This window comes from Crocodylus porosus, unplaced genomic scaffold (genome assembly GCF_001723895.1).
Source record: "Crocodylus porosus isolate Cpor-Errol unplaced genomic scaffold, CroPor_comp1, whole genome shotgun sequence".
NCBI lineage: Eukaryota > Metazoa > Chordata > Crocodylia > Crocodylidae > Crocodylus > Crocodylus porosus.
Window position 1 is genome coordinate 58799592 of NW_017728907.1, and position 24819 is coordinate 58824410.

The 24819-nt window shown below is 40.7% G+C and overlaps 1 protein-coding gene across 6 annotated transcripts in view; it reads left to right on the forward strand.

Moving 5' to 3' along the window:
- NFIA (nuclear factor I A) overlaps positions 1 to 24819 on the forward strand; it is a 308101-nt gene that overhangs the window by 152093 nt on the left and 131189 nt on the right. For all 6 annotated transcript variants that reach the window (XM_019531535.1, XM_019531538.1, XM_019531539.1 and 3 more), the window contains exon 3: positions 20488 to 20553. In XM_019531535.1, coding sequence (XP_019387080.1) covers positions 20488 to 20553 — 66 coding nt within the window. The remainder of the gene's footprint in view (positions 1 to 20487; positions 20554 to 24819) is intronic.

A 24819-nucleotide genomic window follows, 5' to 3' on the forward strand; every position in this document is an offset into this window, starting at 1 on the left:
GGACGTAAGCAAATACTTGAGATTCACAGAGGAAAAATCCCAATCAATCTTATGTAGATATAACCGTGCAACCAAATAGTTAAAAATAAAAAATGAAGGGTACACACTTTCATGATGCTTCGTTTTAGCTGTATCCAGTCTTCCACCAGCACCGATACATTTTGTAGTTTTTCCTCCAAGTTTATTGAAGAAAATGTCTGGTATTTTGATAGGAAGAACTTGAAACAGATAGTTGAATCTGGATAAAATATTCATAGATAGGAGAGTGTCTAGTACCAGTGGAGGGCTGCTGGATGCCGCCAGGACTGTTCTTCTGATTTCCTTATTTCTGTTTTCTCTGCTCTGCATTGAAATAAACTCTTCTGGTTCTCTCTTTCACAGATCGCTGCTTTTTGCTTCAAAGGCTCCTTTTAATAACTTATTCTTTGGTTTAATTTTCTTTTGAACATGAATGGGGTTTAACCAAACATTTTGCATGCTACACACACCCACACACACTGAGAAAGAGTTTGATTCAGTATACATATAATTCTGTACATGACATTTTTTTCTGTGTACTGTAATGACGGATACAATTAAGTCTGCAAAACAGTTTCCAGTGTAGCCCCCGTTCCTACCATCATCGTCTTTGGAGTTGCAGGTTTCTGTGCCTAGTCTTTTTGCTGAAAAGCAAATCATTTTGAAAAGTATGAGCAACATCCCTTCAACCACAATTTTTAGTAATTGTGCACTGGAAAAAAAATCACACATTTTCCTTGTCAACAACATTCTAATGGCACTTTTTTTTCTTTCAAAGCAAAAACAGTTGAAAAATCGGAAACTGTTAATGTGAATAGGCATTAGTGAAGCATAGGGTCTTTTTAAGTTTGAGAAGGCAAATAGAAAATAAGGTTACCCTATGGTTGAAGAATCACTTCTGAGCATGCTCAGTGGGCTGCTAGTGTTAGCAGAGGTTGCTTTTGTGCTCTTGAGATCCATTCACACTGCCTGTCCAAACCAGGTGGCTGCCGTATGCAGGCAGCTTCTGGGACAACTTTCCCGAGGACATTGTTTATTAGCACGTGTGGTAGAGCCTGGTGGTGCTTTTGGAGCCAAAGGCACTGGGTTATAATCTCAGTGTTGCACCTGTGCCATTTAGTTGGCACGGCTTTTCTCTGTTGTCTGTGGCACACAGATTAATCACGCCACACTTTGCGGTGCTTGTTCAGTATATTTCGATGCTCGTCAGCTGTTTTTATTTAGCTTTATCTTTTTGCACATTGTATATAAGGAGATTGCCACCTGTCTGCCCCCTCCCAAAGATTTGCCCATATTTGACAGGGTTGTCCCACGTCCTGTACGTCACCCATGGGGGAGGAGGAGCTTTAATAACCTACAGAGTAGTAAATACCTCCTGGGTGCCCTGAAATGTACTTGTATCATCCTGCAGCATCACAACACGTTAATTTATCCTGTTGGACAAACTCCCATTGGTGGCAACCCCGTTGTGGTAGGAAAGAGAAAAATACCGTGTAAATAAAAATACGATTAGACCTTCGGTGAGTTATCAGGAAAGGGCAAACTGAGGGGGAAAAGAAAACAAATCGTCACAAGCAATGATAAAACAAAGCACTAGCAAAACGTTGCGTACATCGGTCTAAGATCATGGCTGGTATTACTGCTGGAATTCTCCAGCCGACTGGGTTCGAACTAGCACGGAGAAACATCACCGGAGGCAGATGCACTGCAAATAGTCTGTCTACGATCAAGGACAGGGCCTCAGATTACAATGAACCTGTGGTTCTCAACCTTTTTGGACTCAAGGCACCCCTCAATTGGCTCAAGGCACCCCTCCATAACTTTTATGAATTGAGCAGCCTCCCATTTCAAAAAATGAATTTATAGGCTACAGTACTTATCACCTTGCAGAGGGACCAGGTATTTGGGGCCGGGCTGTGGCCAGATGAGGAGGAGCCTGAACCTGCCTTTACCTCGTTGCACCTTCCATCATCCATCAAAAGGTCTCGCAATACCTGGTCAAGAATCACTGGAATAAACCCTTTGGGCGTCTTTACATGTGCTCCAAGGCGGGGGCGCTTATTAGAGTGGCTCTTGGGAGCCACTGTCATTAAAACAGCCACAAGTCTTATGTAGTCAGCGTCCCACACTTCAAAATGGCGGCGGGGATGCTTTAACTAAAGTTCATTGAGCTGAAGTGCCCCTGCCTACCATTTTGAAGCACAGGGATGCTGAATACGTGCGACACTGAGGCTGCTGGAGCATGCTAATTAGCAAGCTCCAGCAGATTTGATTAATCAAGTCTGCCAATTAGCACATGTTGGAGCAGGCATCGGGCATGTGTATAGGTGCCTCCAGGTGCAGGTACTCTCCTTAACTGTGTTTCTGCAGAGCCCATATCTAAACAAGGTTTTGAATATGATTGTGGTCGCCGGGTACTAATGAAAATAATAATAATATAATGAATAATACCTAAGCTCCAAAAGCTTTATAATGAGTGGATATAATTGATTAAGTAGAGTCTAGTCCAGCTTCTTCTCAAGTCAATGGGAGTCTGGCCCTCAGATATACCAAGCTGAGCTGCTCCATGTGAGCTGCCTCGTAAACCAGAAGCCGTGCAGTCATGCGGGCAGGCTAACTGCCACTGTCAAGCCGTGCTTCAGCCAACCTGAAGTGCCCACAAGACCCAGCTACACTGCTTCTGCAGCAAGAGAAGTTGCTCAGAGAGGACTGCAATGTATTGGAGGGTGCTGTTGCCTGGCACAGCATGTTTACTATGTAGACGTGCCGTAACTTATAGAAATTTCTCTCTCAGGTGCTTCAGCCTGGCTTATACTCAAACTGCCCAATTTTATCTTTAAAATAATAATTCATTGTAACTATCTTTGCTGTTGTAAGATATCAAAGATACATGTTACAGGTATGGGGCTGAAGTGCAATCGAGACACAGGTTTTCATTCTAAAAATATCAGTGCTGCAAAGGTCAGGTAAATGATAATCCTTTTCTAAGTGCACGTACCATATACGGAGGTGTGCATTCAAATTTGTTTTATAGCTTTTCATTGAAGTGTTTCACAGTCTAATGATAATTTCAAAATGCTCCAGGTTTATTGGAGCCTGTGAATAATTCAGGGATAATGGGTGGGGTGATGAGGATATAAGCCTAGCAAAAACCAGGATGATTGAAGAAAAGGGAGAACAGAGTGGGTATACTGTGGAGCTGCAGTTCTCTTGGGAAGAGGGACATGTACCAGGAGGGAGCTGTACCGCATGATGGAGACCCATCAGACTTTCTGGTGGAAGCAGATAGCCAGTTCTCACTGAAGGGTATGGGCAGACTCCTCCCGTTGGGTCACAGTGGGTAGGCTCAGGCTGCTATGCTACCTGCTCCTTGTTTTCTTTGGGAAAAGAATAAAAGCAGAAGACGTGGACATTGGCAGCCCGGCTGCCAAGGGAACAGAAATGGGGCAGTCTGCTTCCCTGGACGGTTGCTTTTGGAATTAGTGACATGAAACCCAGAAGTTCATGAAATTTCTTACTGTGTCTGCTGCGCATTTCGTGAGGTCAGACATCTTCTGAAGGGAGGACGCAGGAAATCTGTTTGCAGTGTTCCCAGGAAGCTTTCCCCACCCCCACATAGTTTCTCTTGTTGGAGGAGGAAACCTGGAACAAGACAGATACGTTTAAATCATGCAGTCAGGTGGGGGCGTTTTAGGTATGAATTCTAAAATGAATTATCTTCATTTCTCATATAGAAGGAGAAAAATGCTTCACACCTCCTCAGATAAAACGACATATGTATTTACCCTGTCTCTTACCAATAAATGAAATGATTTAGACTAGTGGTGCTTGACTGTTTCAGCACTGTTGGCCAGTTTCATAGATTTCATAGGCATTAAGGCTGGAAGGGACCTCGGGAGATCATCGAGTCCGGCCCCCCGCCCCAGGGGCAGGAAGTCAGCTGGGGTCACAGGATCCCAGCAAGGTAAACATCCAATTGACTCTTAAAGGAGTCCAGAGTAGGTGCTTGCACCACCTTTGGAGGCCGTCTGTTCCAGGCCTTGGGGGTTTGGACAGTAAAGAAGTTCTTCCTTATGTCCGGCCTGAATCGGTCTTGGAGGAGTTTCTGACCATTTGACTTTGTCATCCCATGGGGTGAACAGGCATTCCCCCAGATCCTGGTGTACACCACTTATATACTTATATAAGGGGTGCTGTACACCCTTTATATACCCCTTATATACAGTTGAGTGACATAGAGCTGGTCTGTGGGCTAGGTCACTCGAGGAGCTGGCACACAGGGTGGTCCCTGCATACCCAGATCAGGCCCCATGCTGCCAGGATCAGACCCTGTGCCATCTCAGCCACAGCCCTGTATGCCCAGTCTAGCATGCAGGGCCACACTGTTACCCACAGGGCTCCCCATAGGTCCAGAAATTTGGCAGTGGGGGAGAGGCCATAAATACTGCCCCTGCCCCTTGCTGCCAAATTTCCAGACCCTTGAGGAGCCCTGTGGGTCAGACAGCATGGCTTTGTGGGCCGGATCTGGTTGAGCAACCCTGATTTAGAGGGGAATAGATGTTAAGGAAACCAGAGGAGGTGGTCTCTGTCTCTAACTAATAGGGTGATGTTTTTAATAGATTGAGTATGTTCTTGTCTGGAATAACTTACGCCTTCCAAATAAAATCAAACGTATGCTCTTATTATTTGTTTACTATGGGTGTTAGATGCCCAAGTCCTACTGAAATTCAAATTCCTTGAGACTTAGGTGCCTACCTACCATAGGCTCCTTTGAAAACCCAGCTTTCATTGCTGTGTCTACCCTGACCTCAGGCTCGGGGGGAAATCCCAGCTGGTCATGAGGTTTTTACTTGTAAGAGTTTCTGATCGTAGGATCCCATCAAACGAAAATGTCTAGCTTGCATTGTTCCTGTGTATAAATGCTGGGGGGTGGGGGGTTAGCTTTCGTTTCTGAAGTGTAGTAGACAATACAATTGCTCTTTTCAGGAGATATTGCTTACTTTTCCTCGGGATTACAAATATTTGAATACAATTATTCAGTCAGCTGGACACATTTTTCCTCCCGTTTCTGCTCAAACAGAAGTAGAATTTAGTGTTGATTTAAAAGACTGTCTGCCTTAAAGCAGATTGCAGAGTTTGCACACTGTGAATTGTAATTAAAGTATAAGGGGTGCTTATTATGTCAACAACTGGCATGAGAACCCCTGAGCAGCAGGTGACCCCAAACATGTGACGTTTGTGACAGCTAGGATCCTTCTTTCACTGGTTTAGCAATCTGAAAGACCAAATTGAAAGAAGCCCAGAGGCTGTATATTTCATTAGGTCCCAAGGGAAGTGTGGGATACAGCTTCCTTCTGCTTTGCTGGGATGAAGCCAAAAAGTTTCTGGAGGCTCTGTTTTTGACAGAGGCTTGCTGAAGGGGAAAAAAAAAAAACCCTTCCACCAATCACCCATAGGACCATAAATTTGACATTTCCCACAGTTTCTTTGAGGCAGTGATGTTGCTGTGTCAGCAATATGTCCCAAATCTTGTGCTTTGTATTGTTTGAAAAGGAACAGTCAAAGTTTCAGGGGAGCTAAAATGTTTTTCTTCACTGTCCAGCCGTTCCTCTGGTGCAAAACCACAAAGGATTAGAAAAAACACATCTTAAACCCAGGTTTAGCTTTATCAAAAGTATGCGCTGTGCACACTCAGTATATGCCTTTTTAAAGCGAGAAAGGAAGCAGAATGTAGAAATAAAGATGACATTTCTTCCAGTATATAAAGCAGAACACCAGAATATCATCTATAAATATATATTTTGGACTCGATTGCAGGAACGATAAGAAAAGGAGGCTTGAGAAAATACTGAGCTAAATTCATCCGTGGTGGAGTTCCATTGAAATCTGTTGGGTTATATCAAGAATACACTTGGCCCAAGAGAGTGAATTATGGTGCATACCCCTCTGTAATTTTATTCTGAGAAAAGGAAAAACAGATTCCACATGCTTTGAGAGCTTAGCATTCAATCTATTCTTCATCCCTCATTCTGCCACCCTTCCTCACCCTGCCAAATCTCGTCTAATTGACCTGCGGCCATAACCGAAAAGTACTTGCAAGTTCTAAGCGTCTGGAAGTGACTCCTCTCCCCACTGTGCCTTAGGAGGAGGGCAGTTAACACGGCAACGTTGCATGTATTTTCTGTTCTTTCTGACTTTTGTGTCTCTCTGTGTGCGTTCCCCATTTCTCTCTTTTTGATAATCAAGTTTGATTTAAAAGTTGCCAAGAGAAATTAAAAAAATGGCAAGTACCCAGCGCATAGAAACTCTTTATATGGGTTTATTTTCATCCACTCAGCTACAGCTCACTCTCTGTCTCTCCATCCATTTATCCATCACTCCTGTAGCATCTGAGCACTTCATAGCACAACAGTCAGCCTTCTGTTGTGTCTGATGTATCAGCCCTCTTATTCCAGACTTCTCTGTAAATAACCACAACATCTTTGTGGCACCTTACTGTACAAATCCCATGATAGGACAAGGCTTGCTGCTGGTCTTTTGAGTATAAGCATTTATTTGTAGGTTTGTGATTAGAGACCGAGTTGTTTAGTGATAAAAGGACGGGTTTGAGATTCTTAACTGTTAAGCACTGTTGCCAGTTCTGCCACTGATCTTGTGAGTGGCTTTGGACAAGTCACTTAACCTACTGAGTCTCATTTAGTCGATAACGTTTTACAAATGCGATGGATCAGATTTGATAAAGTTATAATGGGTTTAATAATATTCCTATCTCAAAGGAATATTCTGAAAATTAATGTGGGTGAAGGTTTTTGATCTTGGATGAAAGGCACTTTAGAAATGTAAAATATCATTGTTATTTGTCATCTATCCAGCTATGTAAACCTTGGGCACAAGGTTTTGGCTCAGCCTTAGTTGTTTGATTTTTTTCAAATAGATGTTAAGGGAGAAAATTGACTGGACTGTTTATAAATCGATTACTTCATAAGCAGAATTGTGCATAATAGAGGATACCAGTTTCTGACCCTTTTTAGTTGCAAGCGGCATTAAAAAGTTGCAATTGCAAAAAACAGACTTGTTAGTATGGATCAGCTACTTCAATATTATTTAACAATAAATATACAGAATATTGAAATTTTGTAAGTAGTTAATGGGTCTGTGTCTGCACAACTTCCCATGAAGTTGTTTGTTCTGATTATTCTTAGATGATTTTGCTTTTAGTTAGAATTTTATCATTAGAGGGCACGTCTACAAGTTGCCCTACACTGATGTTGTTACAGCACTGGGCTTTAGTACTTCCTTTTGGAAGTACTAAATCACAGCACAGGAACCACCCATACTGTGCCATGCACACAGCTCACAGTTAGTTTTTGCCACTACTTTGCCATAGCAACATGCTAAAACGGGGGAGTGCGCCGCTACAGTGAAGTAGCTGCCGATCACATGTAGACTCCCGTGATCACTATGGCGATGTAGGGCAACGTGTAGATGCACCCAAAGGGTAATTGTTTTTTTCTACATGTAGAAAAGAAACAGAATTGGGTCCTGAGGGGCACTGGACCAAGTCTAGTATCTCAACTGTGTCAGGCAAGGATTTTTAGTGATATCGTTTATTGGACCCATTGTGTAGCTGGGAGGGCTGTTGAATAAGCTTTCCGGCACTCAGTGCCCTCCTTCAGTTTTGTCAGAAAGCAATGACAGAAACAGTCCATGTATTACTAATTTAACTAAAACAAATTAAAGCTACACAAGGACTTATTGCCCTGGCAATACGTTGATCTCTGAGTAAGTTGTTACAAACAGCAGAAGAAGATACTTTGGATTTACTGTAATAGACCAATGAGTCAGTTACACTTTAATCACTTTATTTCTTTGAACATCTCTTCTGATTCCCCATGATTAGCCAACCTCCAGATATGACCTTAAAGAGGTTTCCAAGATACCACTGTAACTTTGAGTTTGGCAAGGATTTAAGCTGGCAAAAACATTTACAGGATATTTTCCCTAGGAAGTTGGAGCTGCTATTAGTTAATACATTGATTCCCTAACGGAAGGTTTCAGCCTCTCTAACAAAAAGCTAAGAGGCACAGTATGGCCCAGTTAGTACCGCTGCAAAAAATATTCACTTGCAGGATTCCCCATTGTCTGTGTTACAGACATTATTTACGACATTGTAGTCAATATTTGCATGGCAGAATGTCCAAAATTATTTTGTCTTAGGCATATCACTGATAACTGGAGCCATACTCTTTATCATTCTTTTACATTCATTAATCACTCTGTAATGTTTTTAACATTTTTAAACACTCAAGCAATTCAAAGAAAAATAGATTTCAGCCAAAACGCCTTCAAAATTATCTTTTTCCCTTTGAGTTATTCAGTGATTTTTAACACTTCGTATGTTTGATGTTTTTTTCTTTAGTCTCAGCAAGGCAAAGTTTTAGCAGGCTTTGAATACATTAAAGATATGGGTTTGGGAGAAAAAACACAAGGTAGACTTAACCTAATGTGAAAATGTTATCAGCTGAGGTTCAAGGTGTTCCAGCCAAAAAATGGACTATTTGCCTTCTATATCAAAAGTATATATTTTTTAATTTTACAGTAAAACTAATTAATGAATATTCTAATGCAAGAAAATGTTACAGTTAGTAAAGTTTCTTCAATATGCCAGAAAGCAGATGGTGGCAACTGAATAGTGTTTTCTTTTGCCAGCTTTTCTGTATGCTTTCTAAACCTGCAAGAGCTTTTGCTATTCCGTATTCAAATTTCTGACACTCCATGATCTTTTTCATCTTAAAACAGAAATAGAAACTGAAACTTAAAAATGTAATCTAGTCAAGCTGTCTCTTCAACAGATCATAACCATGGTTTTAAAAGTTTGATTAAAATTTTGTCTAGTCAGTGTCGTTACTGGAGTTAGGAGCTCTGAGCTTTTCTGTTTTTCATTTTCTGCCTCAAAGTGTAGTTTTTTGTTGCCGTTGTTCAGTGTTTTGTTTTTTGATCTCTTCCTTTATTTTGTTTTCAGCAGCGCACCTTAATACTCTATGTATTTAAAAGTATCTGTTCTCCCCTTTTGGTGTTTATTTTTAATATAGCTCTACTCTTCTCTTAAAATCCTTCCACCATAGATTTTGATATATTTTGGCACAATGGCTCTGCAGGATGTTATTTCTCTGGTTTTTAACTTTATCTCCCGCCCGTGCGGTTTATACTGTAGCAGTGCAATACAAGACTGCCTACCGAAAAGCCTCTTTCCTCTTCTAACGGAGTCTGTCTTGTTGATGCCAACACGTTACTGTTGCAACAAAACACATCGTGATTTTTATGGTAATTTAGTTGTCTTCTAAGCTGCAGTTGGTAATATTGTGAGAGTAGGAACAAATCCACGTAGCGACAACTGGAAAGCCTTCTGTGTAGACTAAATATCCGGACTTTACATTGACCAAGGCTTCAGTCTGACTTCAGCACTCCTAAAATGATTTGCCAAAGAAAGAGTGGTTAGAGGAAAATAGGTTGTGGGGTCCGGAGCTGTGGGTAGGCAGAAGGAGAGGTTACAAGCAGCAGGCAGGCTTTTCTATTATATAGATTTACGTATTTGGTCAAGCAGTGTATTTTGAACAAAGCGCAAGAAAATCTGAAATGGAAATTTTTCATGTGCCACTTTGAACTCTTCACATAGCACAGAACAAGGAAAAGACGTCCACCAGGAGAAAACAAATTGGCTCCTTCAACCAAATATGTGCTTAATGGGAATTAAAAGGAGGCAGGAGAACAAGTGTGAGATAGCAGTGAAAGAGAGCAGTGAAACCTGTGCTACCAAAATGGATCCATAATAAAAAATTGGTCAGAGCCTAAACTTCACTCATATTGCCCCTGCCTTTAACTCAAGGTTGATCTGATGTTGGCAGAAACTACCCAAAATACTATTTTACCTTTTATTCCTAAGTGATCTTGCATATTTTCATTGCAATAGTATTTTCCTTTTCTTGAAACAGAAATAATCCATACTGTTTTATATTTTATTCAACAAGGGGCTTGTCCTTTTTAAAGTAGTTTTATTCTCTTGAATACGTAAGTTCTTACTTGATTCCTCATGGCGTTCTTTTGAAAAACAGAAGCATTAGCAACCATAGTGTAGTGCGGCTCAGTCAGTCGGTTGGGGAGTTTTTTGTGTCGGATAGTCAAGTCTTGGATTGGGTCTAGGAAAAGAATGAGCTCATCAAATGCACAGATTGAAATATATGAATACGCTGGCAGTACCCAGGAACAGCTGAGGTAGTATTGGTGCAACAGCAGCTGCGCCTGGAAAAAAAAAAAGACACGTTTTTGGAAGCAGACTAAGGATCCCAACCCCAAGGCCAGGGGGTGCTTTGTTTTTTGAACAGATAGAGGGCAGAACTGTACCCTTGTTTACCCTTTTCGGGCAATCCTGAGAGCATCCTTGATGATGACCTTGTAATTATACTGTGCATTGTGGCCAAAGGAAGGGTGCCACATTGCAAGCTATTACTTGGGGAACAGGGATAAGCAATGCGAACAGGCAGCAGAATGAATAGCCTAGGAATACATGCTGGAATCCCTTACGGGTGGATCTGTCACAATAAATAAATTGCAAAGCAGTACAGGGAAGAGATTGATGTGGGTGAATATGCCAAAGCCAATGGAGTCTTAGCATATGGTGGACATAATCCTGCTCGACTTACATTAGTATGAATTGTGTTGAAGTTCACATCTGTGTCAAAGTCCATCGGTGGGTTCAGAATTGGCGTAGACAGGTAGACCTAACCTACAAAATATGTTCCAGACCGTCATAGAAAAACTTGATCTTCACTTGCCTCTCTTATGCACGTACAGCACAAAGAAAATTATTTGGCTATCTTAATTAGGTGGTATTGCTGCAGTTGTTATCTTGAGGTAGATACCAAGAAACTTGGAGAAATCATCGGACATTGCTCATAAAAATGAAGGGAAAAATGTTAAGTGAAATGGACCCTAAAGGATTCATCCCAACAGTATTTGGTCCAACTGATGTTGAGGCCGGGGTTTTATGAAGTATTTTTTCCATGTTGAATGGTTAAAAACTTTCTAGGTTATACATGTCAAATGTGTGCGTATGTGTAAAAATAGGAATGATGTCTAGTGCTTAGAGGAGGGGATTGCAAGCTTTCTATTTTCTTCTTTTAGTTACTGGGTAACTCTGGAGTTAAGTATTTAAACTCCATATGCTTCAGTTTATCACAGTCTCCTCAAATTAAAGATATAATACAAATGAATATTAATGGAGGTAATAGTTTTGAGATATGGCATTATTTTAAAATGGTGGGGGCTTCTATTTTTGGAATTTTTAGATCAGTTTTGAAATATTATAGAATCTGTTATAGTTAGTTACAGTCTGCAATTCCAGCAAGAAGTGTAAAATCATTCTGCAATTTTAGATAGCTAAATTCTGAGCATGCCCAAACCTGGCTCACCTGCACTTTGGGAACATCAGTAAAGCCTTTCAGTATTTGAAACTACTCTTTGGTGCACATACTCAGAACTTTGATGGCTTCTAAATAGAGTGGTTCAAATATTTCAAAGCACTTGAGATTAGTACAGTGTGAAGCAATTTAAAATTATTGTACCGCAATTAATTTTAAATAACTGAGCACTGCATATGTCTAGAAACCCATACAGATCCAAATGGAAGCTCTCTAAAAATTGAAATGATCCAATAAATTTAAATCACTTTAGAAGTAATGGATGTAAGTAGTGTAAATCATTTTGTGAGAGGGATAGGCAAATTTTGTAGAAGTAAATCTGAGAGTAGAGGCTTTAATTAGATTTTTTATTTTTGGGTTTATGATGATGAAATGTAGGTTAATTTATATTTCCCAGGATATGAGGGCAGCTCTTGTTGATCCATATGGTTCCTCTGAGCTCTAACATAGTGTTTTTTTATTTCCCAAGATTGTGGAGACTCAGAAATTCAACTTTGCACATATTTCTTTTCCATTACAAATATCTTACCCTCCAAACCTGGACAAAAAAGACATATGAGCAAAATAATGGAACAGAGCTAGGAAATGCCAAGTATATTTTAAGTGCAGCTAAAAAAATACTATAAAATTAAATATTATATTTCATAAAAAATAACTTTTCTTCTGAGGGAGAACATGGATTTTTTCACTTCTGTGTCATTATTTCGCACATGACCCAGATCAATAGGAACCAAAATTAATTGCTGCCTGATGGCTGTTTGGTGGCTTGCATGAAATGAGTCCGTGGAGTAAGTCTAATTATTTTAGACTGACTGGTGTCCACGTTATAAAGGAACTGCCTCATAGAGGGTTTGATTCAAACCCCACTGATACCATTGAAAGTCTCGCGATTTGGCTTTCCAGTTCACTTTGGATCTGGCACATAACGATGTGCAGGCAAGCTATGCTCAGTTTCGTAGTACTTCAAGGCACTTTCTTAGTAGATATGCTCAACTCTGTCTGAAAATCACTGTCACCTCCAGAATGCCAAGTTCTCTTCTGAATGTCCCAGCTCAAACTCATTGATTATCTGTGGGATTCACATGACCCCTCCATAGCACTTCTCTTCTAGGCTAAGTGCAGACATTCAGGGAGGTTAGGAGGAGGTTAGACTGCATTAAAAATAGCCACCCAATCTGAGTAAGTTAGGATGGGAGGAGCTAGCAGATGGGGATGGGGGGGCAAACAGACTGGGGGGGATCAGGGGTCTGTGGGATGGATGGGGGGGCAGGCGGCATCCACAGGAGTGATTGCAAGGGTAGGGGTGGACAACAGGTGGCATCCACGGGGGGGATTGGGGAGCAAGCGGGATCCTCAGGAGAGATGGGAGAGCAGGTGGGGTCCAGGAAGAGTTGCCGAGGTCCAGGAGGTTTTGGTGTGATTGGGGGGGCTGACGGGATCCATGGGAGGGATTGAGGAGGGGGACCAGGGACTATTTTTGCCCCCCTGACACTCCCCTGGTAAACATATGCCCACATCCTTCTTGCCCCTCTCCCCACTGATACTTGCTTGGCTCCCAGCGGTTGCAAACGCAGCACCCAGAGTGGCTTGAAGGCTGGGGGTGAGAGGGGTAGCTGACCGGTCCATGGGGTGGTGGGTGACAAGGGGCCAGGGGGCTAAAAATACACTGGTCCCTGGGGGTGGAGGAGAACACAAAAAGCACAGCTGCAGGGCAAGGGCAGCAACTGGGCTTTCCCAGCACCAGGGCTGCACACATAACTGTACAGAAGTTTCATGCACGAGTCTAACAGAGATCAATTAAGTTTGAGGGTACATCAGTCCAGGTCTGTCTTAGGCTGGATTCTGCCGTTTTTAGCCCGGTCTGTGTGCCTGGAACTTCTGTAATGTTATGGGCTTGGATGGACTTCCAATCACTGAGACCAGGTCTAAGTGTAAGGTCAGCACCTGGGCAAACTAAGTTAGACTCGGTGGCATTTTTAACCCAGTCTAACTTCCCCTGAATGCCTGCACTTAGCCTTAATGTCCATTGAATTAATAGCACCCCAACAACCAGTCTGTATACATTTGGGCTGAATGTTTACTTCAGGGTAATTGCCGTCTCTTGGGAAACGACTGGTGAGTGTCCTGCAGTAGTCCTGAGACTGAAGTGTGATATCAACTACATGTTTTTTCATGGTGGAGTGTAATTCACCTAGTTTTTAAGAATTTGGTTCCATGAAGTCAATATTAGATGTCTAAGAAAAAAATTCCAGATTTTTGTTCACATCTGGTGGGCAATTCCAGGGGTAGGGAATCACAGAAAGTAACGGGGGCCCCTCTATAGGTTCTTCCTTTAGGCCTTACCTTACTTTTAGACAGTTGTCATTATCTTTGTCTAAAGGTCATGGCTAAATTGAATAAAAGGAAAGCTGTGTGTTCCTGTCGATGCACAAAGGCAGTATTGACTTTCCTAATCCAGTTTGCTGAGGGGTGAGAGAATTAAATTAGATATCTAAGCACAGAAATTGAGAGCCTTTGAAAACAAAGATAAGGAGACAGCCTGTATTTTCCTTTTCCTGGGAGCTCTGGGCTCAAGATTTTGCAGGTGTGTCATCTGATCCATGGCTTGCATCGATCAAAACTGTGCCAATGCATATTTAATTAGCAAGGGGACCCTGGATGCATTATGGCCATCATCCCTATATTGAATGGACTGTCAGACTTTCTGAATGCTTCCCCACCCCCCCGCTTCGTTGTTTGGGGAGCTTCTGCATTTTGTCTGAGCAGCTAAAAGTTTCTTTGTTTTTAGCTGGTGATGCATACAGCACCACTGAGGAGAATACAAACAAGTAAAGTCCTAAAGTGTTTATTTTGTCTAGGAAAAAGGGCTGAACCAATTTGAATCCTTTGGGTAACGGATTTTTGTATCTCTTGGAATTAAAAAAACACAGTTGCATGATGTTTACTTTAAGAATATTTTATTATAACAAATAAAATCTGTGCTGTGGGATTTCTTAAGGAAGCCTTTGATGACAATTTGAATTAAGTCGAAAATTAACGTTTGCTACTGCAAAGGAATAAATAGAAAATGTTCCAGAATTGAATCAGTAAGCAGCAATCAAAGGCTGAAAACTGGTTTAAAAACAAACATTTAGAAGCGAACGAAATGCCTGTTTGTAATATCAAGAAACAGATATGGGAATACGCAGATTCCCTGCATTCAAGCCTATCACACGACACCAGTAAATCATTCGTGGGCTCACAAGAACAAAGAAAGATGATTTGAAATAAAAAACATTTTGATACAGTCTGGGGGCATGGCTGGGCTTGTTGTCAAGGATCTAAGTTGCTCCTGTTTCTTATCACTAATGTAGTAATGAGGAATTTTTGCTTCAGACAAGTTCGTCCTGGAGCTTTTGGCACCTCTGTTTGCATCTACCTTGTTACAAAGCCTGACTCCGCAGACAAAGTGTTGCTTGATAAACAGATGTAATACACAAAGTCTGCTTACAATAAAGAGCAACAGACTGTGGGCACATGTTTTGGCCTCATTCAAACTCATCAGCATAGTCTAGCTAGCTGTTTTGTTGCTAGTCTACTTACGGGGTAGCTTAGTAGCGTCTTACTGGTGAAGCAACAAGGAGTTTTTTTGCCACAAAAGTTTTGTGGCAAAGGCTCATGGGAAAATCATTTGTATGCATCTTGTTACAAAGGCTGACTACTTCCTGGCCTAGACAAAGTGTTGCCTGATAAACAGACTTAACACACAAATGTCTGTCTGGAATAAACAACAGCAAGCTTTGATTTACATTTCCATTATCAAAGATAATCTCTTTCCCAGTGTACAGGAATTAAGAGCCCTTGCCTTATAAAAACCAGACTGGAATTGCTGCAAAACCTTTATTTGTGAGCTGAAGGAATGTAACATAACAGAGTACCTAAAATAAGAACTAGATCGGCATGGCCGTGCATTTGTGAGGGTGAGGTGTATGATAAATAATAAAACACGGGCACTTTGAACTCCCTATGAAAGAGTTGGTTTAAAAGTGGTGGATTGAATTGAAACAGAGATTAATGCCTTATTTAGAAGAAATGTAAGTAGCCTTCCAAATATCTACACATGTAAATTTTAGCTTATATAGTGCAATACAAATGCGTGTGCATTATAATATACATGTGTAGTATACGGTGAAAGTGAAATAAGTACAAAAATCTCAATACCCAAGCTGGATTCTGTTTGTAAATCAATGATCCCTTAAGCTCAGCACACAGAATTGTGTAAAGGGCGGTGATTTAAATGTTTGTTACATATATAAATCTTTGGTAGAATCCATACCCAAAGTTATAGATGAAATTTTTTTTGCATGAACACAACCCGGATGTATAAATATTTTATTACAAATAGAGCTCTGAAACTTGAATAAAAATATGCCAGTTTCTTATACAATATTTTTCCCCTAAAACATGACATGAATGGAAAATTTAACTTGTGCATTTTCTAGTGCTTATGAAAGGTGCTAGACTGATGATACTAGAGAAGGGAGCGCTCTAATTTATCCGAGGAACAAAATCAGTATGGGCAGTAGCAATACAGAATGCTTACAGGGTCTTACTGAAAGCTTTTTTCCCTTTATCCTGAAGAGACCCCCCCCCACCTTCTACCATCGAGAGGGTAGACCCATCTCCATGCCAGTTCATCCACTGGTTTCTGGGCTAGGAAGGGGTAGTCAGGGTTCAGTTGTGTTGGGGACGTCTCATCAGCAGGAAATGAACTGACACCCACTCATTCATTTTACATATGCCAGCAAAAAACGGAGACTGGTCATATTAGGTCACTACCAGCTTGATCTGGATTTAAATAGGAAAACTAAAGATGGAAAGCACCAAATGTCATGAACGAAAATGTTAAGACAGGGAAGATTTACTGTTTGGCATACCGTACCTCTCCAAGAACGTGTCTTGTTTCTCCAAAGTAACATAATTGTAAAATGTTACAGCAGCGGTAAGTAAATACATATATTTTGATTGCCATTATGGCACAAGCAGTTGGTAAAACTAGGGTAATTTTATTGCAGAAAGGAGTAAGAGGCTCTTCCCCTTCTGTTTCAGATTTACAAATAAGGACAAGACCATTATTCTCTTGATACTGCTGTAACCTGTAACTCAAAGTTTTCTGTGAAGCTTTCGAAATTGCTAGTTTACCCTTGCCACACAATAGGTTACTCCTATCCAGTGGTACGCATCCCAGCTATCTTTTCGCACTGCACTCCCATAAATTGCACTGCCAGAGCATCAAAAACTACAAGTCTCTCCTACCTGAGGGGACAGGCCCTGCCCATCCTCAGTTGGAGACCAAGTTCTGGATCACACTAAGAACTCCCATAATCAACACCGTTAAATCGGAATAGCGGGTGTGAGTCTTTAAAGACTCAGAAAATACAAGCAGAGTATCAGAGACAGCTTCCAGAAATTTGGTGGTGATTAATATAGATATTAATTCTATCTGAATTCCTGTTGTCCAACCATCCAAAGTCAAAGGTTGGTTAACTAGCTAGTTAGTTTAGAGTTAAACATCTACCCACAGGCCTTTCTTACAATAAAAAAAATCTGTGTTATTCAAGATTAAGCTTCTTTAAACATAAAACTAAATTCTTAGATTAAAGCAAAAAGCAAATCTAATAGTGCTTCCTCACTATAACGTTTCCAACTCCATCGGAAATTATTTAAATGCGCCCATTAATAATGTGCACTTTATTGTAATATACAGTGCTTTGGCTTCTTACCAGCCTGAGTGTACGGCACCAATGAAACTCTGCTGCAGGGGGCTGTGGCTTCAAGAGGGGCTCCCATCTACTGTATATTTGGTTTTGTATGTTTTCCAGTGGCACTAATTATTGCAGGTGGTAGCATTTCACTGGCGTGACCATTGCTAAAGAAAATAGTAAAGTGTATCTTATTGTGCAAAGTGACTAGCAAATATATAGAGAAGAGAAAATTAAATGAATTGTTAAACTGCTGTATAATAAGTAATTTTATTGATTTAATGCAAATGATTATGAAAATGAACTTCCATTTATATCAATTATGTAGAGGCAAAAAATAATTTATTCTTCTGGTCACCTGTTTGGCTAACTGACTCAGCAGGGTATCAGAGCGCACAAAATGTGAGCCATTTGGAAAATGGGATTTTAAAGTTTCCTCTTTCACAATGAAAAATAATGGTAGTTATTGCCAATTCATGAAAAAGCAGAATGAATTGTGGAGGGTGAGTGAAACTGTGCAGCCGTGGTCAAGGTTGTAAAGTACAGCGGCTCTGAGTTTTGCCAGTCCTTTAACCATGAGGAAGCACATTTATACATAGACGATAATCTGCGCCGTCTGACTAAAACCAGGGAAGCAAAAATCTGCATAGAAACATTTTGGCTAAGTGCCTTCTTCAAGTGTCCTTATCTAGGGACAAAATGGTACCTTGCTATACAATTCTCAGCAGACAAGTGCCCAGTTAAAAAATGTGGTAGCTTTAGCAGATCACTACCACAGTAGTATTTTTCAGGCATATTTTCCTGAATTTTATTATCCTTCAGCTGTTTGCAAAAAAAGCATCACTTTAGGGTTAGTCGGTTTGGAGTTGGGGGGGTGTTGTTTTTTTCCAGGACGATAGAGTAAATAAAAAGAGGATTAAAGCAAAATACATAATAGCAGCTAGACATGGGGAAACAGACAAGACTTGAAATGTGAACAAGTGTTTTCGGGTTGCTCAGTTGGGTCTCTCTTCCCACTAATTCTGGTGTCTGGAGAGCAGCAGTAAGCATAACAAAACTGCATTGTATCGCAAAACCCAGTGTCAGTGCTACATCCCGGCCATGGAGCATTGCCGACTATTAAAAGTGCCACATGGGCTATCAGAAGTATGCCAGCTCTTCGCTCGTCCTCCGTACACGTACCCGTGATCACTCATCTCTCTTGCCCTTTAAATGATTTATTTAATTGTTATTCTTTTAGGAAAAACGGTTTTATTCCCCTAGATCTTTAGTAACTTAAAAATACATGTTCACTGCATTTTTGCCTTAGTTTATCTCTAAAGGTCAAATAGTGATTGAACAATGGCTGGCTGAAGGGAAAAATAACCCTACAGTGTGCCCCGTACAATGAAATATGTTGAACTACTCTTTGAATGTTGACTGAATTTTTTAACCTTTGTGGCACTGGAAGCATGAAACTTCCTGTCAAAAACTGGTGCCCAGAATATAGCAGCACTGAGCATATTATCTCATAGACAGTCTGCTATCCCCTGAGCCTAGGATACCTTAGACAAAGCCAACCCACAAGGTTTACATTGAAAACAAAATAGCAGAGACAAGATTTAAATGTATTTTTTTCAGAAGAAATGATTAATATATGTTAAAATGTAAGGAGGATATAGATGTAGATAGTATTGGTGGAGGCATATAATAATACCAGTTCTTTTTAATCAGAATTTCAAATTCATTTTAAAGACAGATACATGCTTTCGAATTTTATTTGCAGTATATTTTAATGTTTTTATGACACCTTTTATCAGAATTGTTTTGTGCGCACTTCCTAATAGTTGTAGTTCTTAATTTATACGGGATTGTCCTCTAAGCTTTTGAATGATAGCTAAGGCATATAGTCAGCAGGTAAAAAAAGAAATTTGAATATTTAAAATAGGCATTTTCTTTATAGTACTCTGCGGTAATTAAAATCTTCATTTGCTTAAAAGCAAGGAGCCTTTTTAAAGCAATAAATTAGCATTGCTTGACCCAAGGTCACTAGTAGTGCTGCTTCTTTCAGTGCTATTAATACCTCAAAGAAAAAGAAGGGGTGGTGTTATCACTCTATTGCAATAGAAGTAAGATTTTCAATTTAATCACAGTTAAGTGTCATGACCTTTTGATCTTGCATTGACTTCTCACTGAAATGTGGTCAAATTTCAGGCAGCTAATTCTGAACCTTGCAGAGTCAAGGTGAAGTGAGGAAGTAGGTTTACCACAAATGTAGGTGTTTTTATACAGTAATAAATGGTTTCATTATTTAAGTGCGGTTTTAGTTAAAACTTTTTATAAAAGAATAAATTCACCCTAAATTGTTTTGTCCCCAGAACTGATAAACTGTTATTTCCTTTAACTCTGTAATCTTTCTGTGGCCCTGAGGACACTTGGTTAATAGGGAGCTTTTCTTTAGAAAATGATTTTGTTTCCGACACAAAATATTTTTTCCAAGTGCAAAGGAGACAGGAAAAAATAATGATAAATCAAAAAAACTTTGTTTACTTGAAATTTCTGCTAGAAGAATTTTTCTTTTTAACAAAAACACTTTTTAGCACATAAGAAAGGTGATACGATGTAAAAAGAGCACAGAAATGCTCTTATGGGCCATTTTATTGTTTCAGTCAAGTGAATTAATATGTTAGTTGGAGACTTATAAGTGGGAACTTGTAGAACTCACTAGCTGTACACATTCGAAAGCCTTTGATCTTGCATTATACCACTCTAAATCAGGAGCAATGCCATTCATTTCATGGGCGTTATACAACTGCAACCACAATGAAAGTATGATGAGAACCATCTGATCTTTTATCTGTACTGCAAATTTCTGTTTCTGTGACACACCAGCAGTGATCTTTGGCTTTTATAGCATTGCTTATGCTAGTCTGAAAACATAACTTTATGCTTTATTGTGTGTCAGACCAAGTCTGAATATTATAAGAGCCACGTAGAAAAGTAGTTTAAATCAGCTTCCTTTAAAGGGAAGATTTCTTGAAGCCTAATTTATGCTAATGCACAGGCTGAACACCCTAGGTAGTGCTTTAAACAAGATTCAGCTTCTTCCCAGTGTAAATGTTACCAGGGTGCCGGGCTTCTTGCATTGTCATGTCCTAGTGCAACATTCCTGGCCTTAGTTTGTACTCTCAACCTTTTGAGGAAGTCTGGCGCCTCTGATCTACTTTCCATAGCATACCCTGTAATTTTTGGCTGTATTTTATGTTTTTCAGATTCAAGTCAATCTGAAAGTCCCAGCCAGCCAAGTGAAGCTGATATTAAGGACCAGCCAGAAAATGGTAAGTTTTCACCTGCTGCTGCGTTGGAATATTGCAACAGTCCATGTTTACAAGGCTTTTCGTGCTCAAGCACTGAGCACATATACCTAATAAAAAACGGCTCAGTCTTTGAACTATTGACTGTAGACAGCTGACAATGAGCGGAGTACCTACATCATAGTTAAAATGCCATGGGTTCATAAAAATACAGTAGCATTTGTCTCTTCAGTCCTGGAGGGAGACCTTTATTCCATTAAAAAGTGTTTTAATTAGGAGAGTCTGTGCTAGAGCCTGCCGTATGGAGCACTGGTGCTTATTTGTGTAGAGCAGAGGCATTCAATCCATGGGTCATGAGTCATGACCCCCTCGGGGGTGCCGACGGCATTACTTTCACTTCCACAGGGCCCAATCTCGGTGCTTTTTAACTTCATTTTGTTTATTGACATTTTCATGATAATGTAACACTAAAGCACCTGACTCACTGCACTCTTGCAGCTCAGTTTAGATGGAGGGATCTCCAGTAATCTTGCAAAACAAAATGGTTGCTTTGAAACATTTTGTTTCTGTAGCACTTTCCTCTACCCCGAAAAATACACAAAACGAAACTGACTGGCAACTCTGCTGAAGCATTGCGGTCTCAAAGCAGGAATGGAAACCTCTGAATGCAGCAGCCCTTTCTTGAGCGATAAAGGTGTTTTCAGACCGGTCTATATTTTAATTGGTACATATCTAAAAAGGTCGTAGGCATTGTATGAGGGAAAGGGGACCAGCAAAGGCATTCTTAATTTCTTGTTACTTTTTCTACTTTTATTTCTAAAACCATTGTTTCTGTTGATAGCCATCGGCCTATATCAGGAGGTAGCCACAAGTGAGTAAATTTGGAGAATGCTGCAATAAGGCTACTCCCCATTTTAATAGAGAAATCCCATTGAGAGAAGCTGTGCCAAAAGGTCAGTGCAGTGAGCAGGTACTAGTATTCTCCAGAGTAGGATGGCTTCAAGATAGAACCAATGGCAGCTATTGAAACCAGGGTAATGGTAGGTTTCCATTGTAAAAGGTCCAGCAAATTGGTACCACTTTTGGTAACTGAGATAAGAACTGCATGGAAAAGCAGAGATGAAACTATGAAGGGAACAGCTTGATTTTTAAATATATATATCATGTTTAAATCTCATATTGGCCCCCTTAACAGCTGAAATTCTTTGTTTTCCAACTCTTTATATTTTGTTTAGGATCTAGAAATGACAACTCCCCATGTTGGATACAATTCCTGATTGCTTTGATTTTGGAGATTTGTTTGTTGCCGGGGGGGTGGGTTGTGGGGTGCTGTAATTATTATCGGCAATTTTGTGTTATGGTAACAGTGAATTGAGTTTGGAGCTCTAATATGTGAGTGCTATATAGAAGGAAAAAAAAATCCTTATTACAAAAGGCTTCACTGTAAACATTTCACCGTATTTGAAGCATTCGGGGTGCCTATACACGAGGCTGCTCTGACATCCTAGGATACCGGCACATTGGAGCAGACTTGATGAATTGCCACACTCTCCTACATCAGTATCTCTGTGCTTAAACATGGTGGCAGGGTGCTTGAACTGAAAGTTTGTCAAAGGAGCTTAAGTTCAAGAGCCTCCACCGCTATTTTAAAGCGCAGGGATGCTGATACACAAGACATGGCAGTGCTTTAATTAGAGCAGCTCTAATTAAAGCACTGCCCCTCCTCCCCCCAACACCCAAAACGTGTAAAACATGGTTCTTAAGAGCCCGTGGTCTATAATACTAGTATATATACAAGGTACAGTTCTGATAACCCTTTAACAAACCCACTGAACTGCTTTTGTTGCTTTTTACCTCACATCTTTACAATATATTGCTTAGCTTTTCATTGTTTTGAATGTCTATTATATTTGGTTCTTGACTAATAAATGAGCAAGCTGTGAGTATGTTTAAAAGAGGGTGTCCACATCTAGATTCAACATGTATTAGGGCTCTGGATGTGGGCTTCAGACAGAATCAGGGCTAATACTTAGATTCAGCAATATCAAAAACCAAAATTGTCAGAAAATATGAGTTTCCTGTTGTGGAAAACTCATCGGGTCAGGCTCATTTGGTGAAAGTTTGTATTATTTGGTGGTCCATATGCCTCATTCGGCTGAAATGTGACCGGTTTCAGATCTAAGTGTGTTTGTTTTGCCCATCTCTAGACACATCTCCAGATATTTTTCTTGTTGAAGGGCAGGATCTAACTTCTCTTATCAACCTTGCTTACAGCAGTTATAATTTATAACCAGAGAACTGCCAGATTTAAAGGTGAATTGGCTAAATTATTTTTCTGTCAGTTCTCATTTTTTAAAATATTGTGCCATTTTTTTGGCAACCAGTATCTTTCTGACATTGGCCTTGTTATTGTTACTATTTTAATTAACGGTGGTTATTCTTTTGCAGCGATTAAGCCATAAGTCTTACCATAAAGTGCACATAGTATTAAGGAAACATGTAACACAACAGTGACCCCAAAAGCAGTAATTTCAATGATTAATAATGTAAAATGTGTAAAAGCCCAATGAAACTGAATCTCTCAGATTTGGAGCCTCCATGCTGCTTGTGAAACAACCTTTTATTGAATTCTTGGAACTTCACTCATGACCTAGCTAATGAGCCTTTTTCCCTAAAACAATCAGGAAAGCATTTCTTCTTCTCAGTTTTAGTAAAGGGTATCTTTCCTCATTGTATCAAAATACTTATATCTGATTAGTTGCAGTTTGCTGTGTCTTTTTTAAGAGACCAACACATCAAACACATTCTTGGCTCTAAAGGCGTATTCCATCCAGGTTGATGTTAAGCTCATTCTCAATGCATAAAGCCTGTAGCTTGCAATGTACCCAGTGTAGAGATCAACATAGATCTACAGCTGTTATCTACCAAACATGAAGACGAAGCAAAACTGCAGGTTTTAGAAAATGAAAAACTTCACACATAAAAATGGGCACAATAAATCATTTTAACTGCACTTGCCATAGACCGGTTCCATACAGCCAAATCCTTCTGGAACCAATCTCACCACTGATTTCAGTGGGAAGTGAATGGAGCCCACAGAGGGGGAAAAATTGTTAAAAACTCAGATAAAATATCACAGGGGCAGTCCTGATAGCACTAAAGTCAGCCCCAGAATGACCAGACTGAGGACAGATTTGGGGTCACATTTCATGGATTTCTTTAGGGGGGCAAAGTAGTGGATTAAATGCTACCCCAGAGATGCATAGATTCCTTCACTTAAAATATAAATCTTTAAAGGCCTTATGAGGGCTGCACAGCCTCTCTCCTTGCGTATTGATGTCCTTTCAGCTCCACTCCATAAATTCTAGAGCTGTTTATTGTAGATATATATTTTGCATAGTTTAAATAATGTAGGTTTAAAATGGTCAGCTATATAGCCCTGAAAAAGAAGGCCTCCAGTAAGCCTTTATTTTTTGTTTTATATGATATTTATTATTTAGGAAATCTCACCCACTTAGGCTCCATAAAACGAATGCTCATACAACTAATTACTCTTGTTGTTTGGAACCACCCATCTCTTACAGGTATCACGATTTCAGTTACCATATCTCACAGTGTATATGTTGAGTTTTGAAGGCCAATTTTTAACTCTTAAAATTCAACCTAACTTATACACCATATCACCATCCCCTGCGAGTGGTGCTGGGCTTGGTGCTTGACTTATACTGGCTCCTGCACACCCTCAACGCAAGCTGGGCACCTGGGAGGTAGACACATGCCGCAGCGCTGCTTGCAGAAGATGAGGCCAGGCTTGGCACTCGTGTGGCACGGCCCCATTCCCTGCGAGCGGCCCTTCCTGGGCAGCGCCAGCCGAGCACCAAGCCTGGCACCACTCACAAGGGATGGGGCAGCACCAGCTGAGCACCGAGCCTGGCCCTGTCGGTTTGCTGAGGGTGGCGCTGCTGAGCACTAAGCCCAGCCCCATTCCCTGCAAGCTGCGCCAGGCACAGCTGGCACAGCTGGGCTCAGTGCTCAGTAGCGCCGCTCGCAGGGGAAGGAGCCATGCCAGCCGAGCCCTGCCTTGTCCTGTCCCCATCCCCATCCCATACAAGCAGCGCCAGGCTCGGCACTCAACTGGCATGGCCCCATCACCTGCGAGTGGTGCTACCTGGGCTGCACCAGCTGAGTACCGAGCCCAGAACCACTTTCAGGGGACAGGGTTAGGCTCAGTGCTCAGCAGCAACACTCACAGCGGGCAGACAAGGCCAGGTTCAGCACTCATCTGGCTTG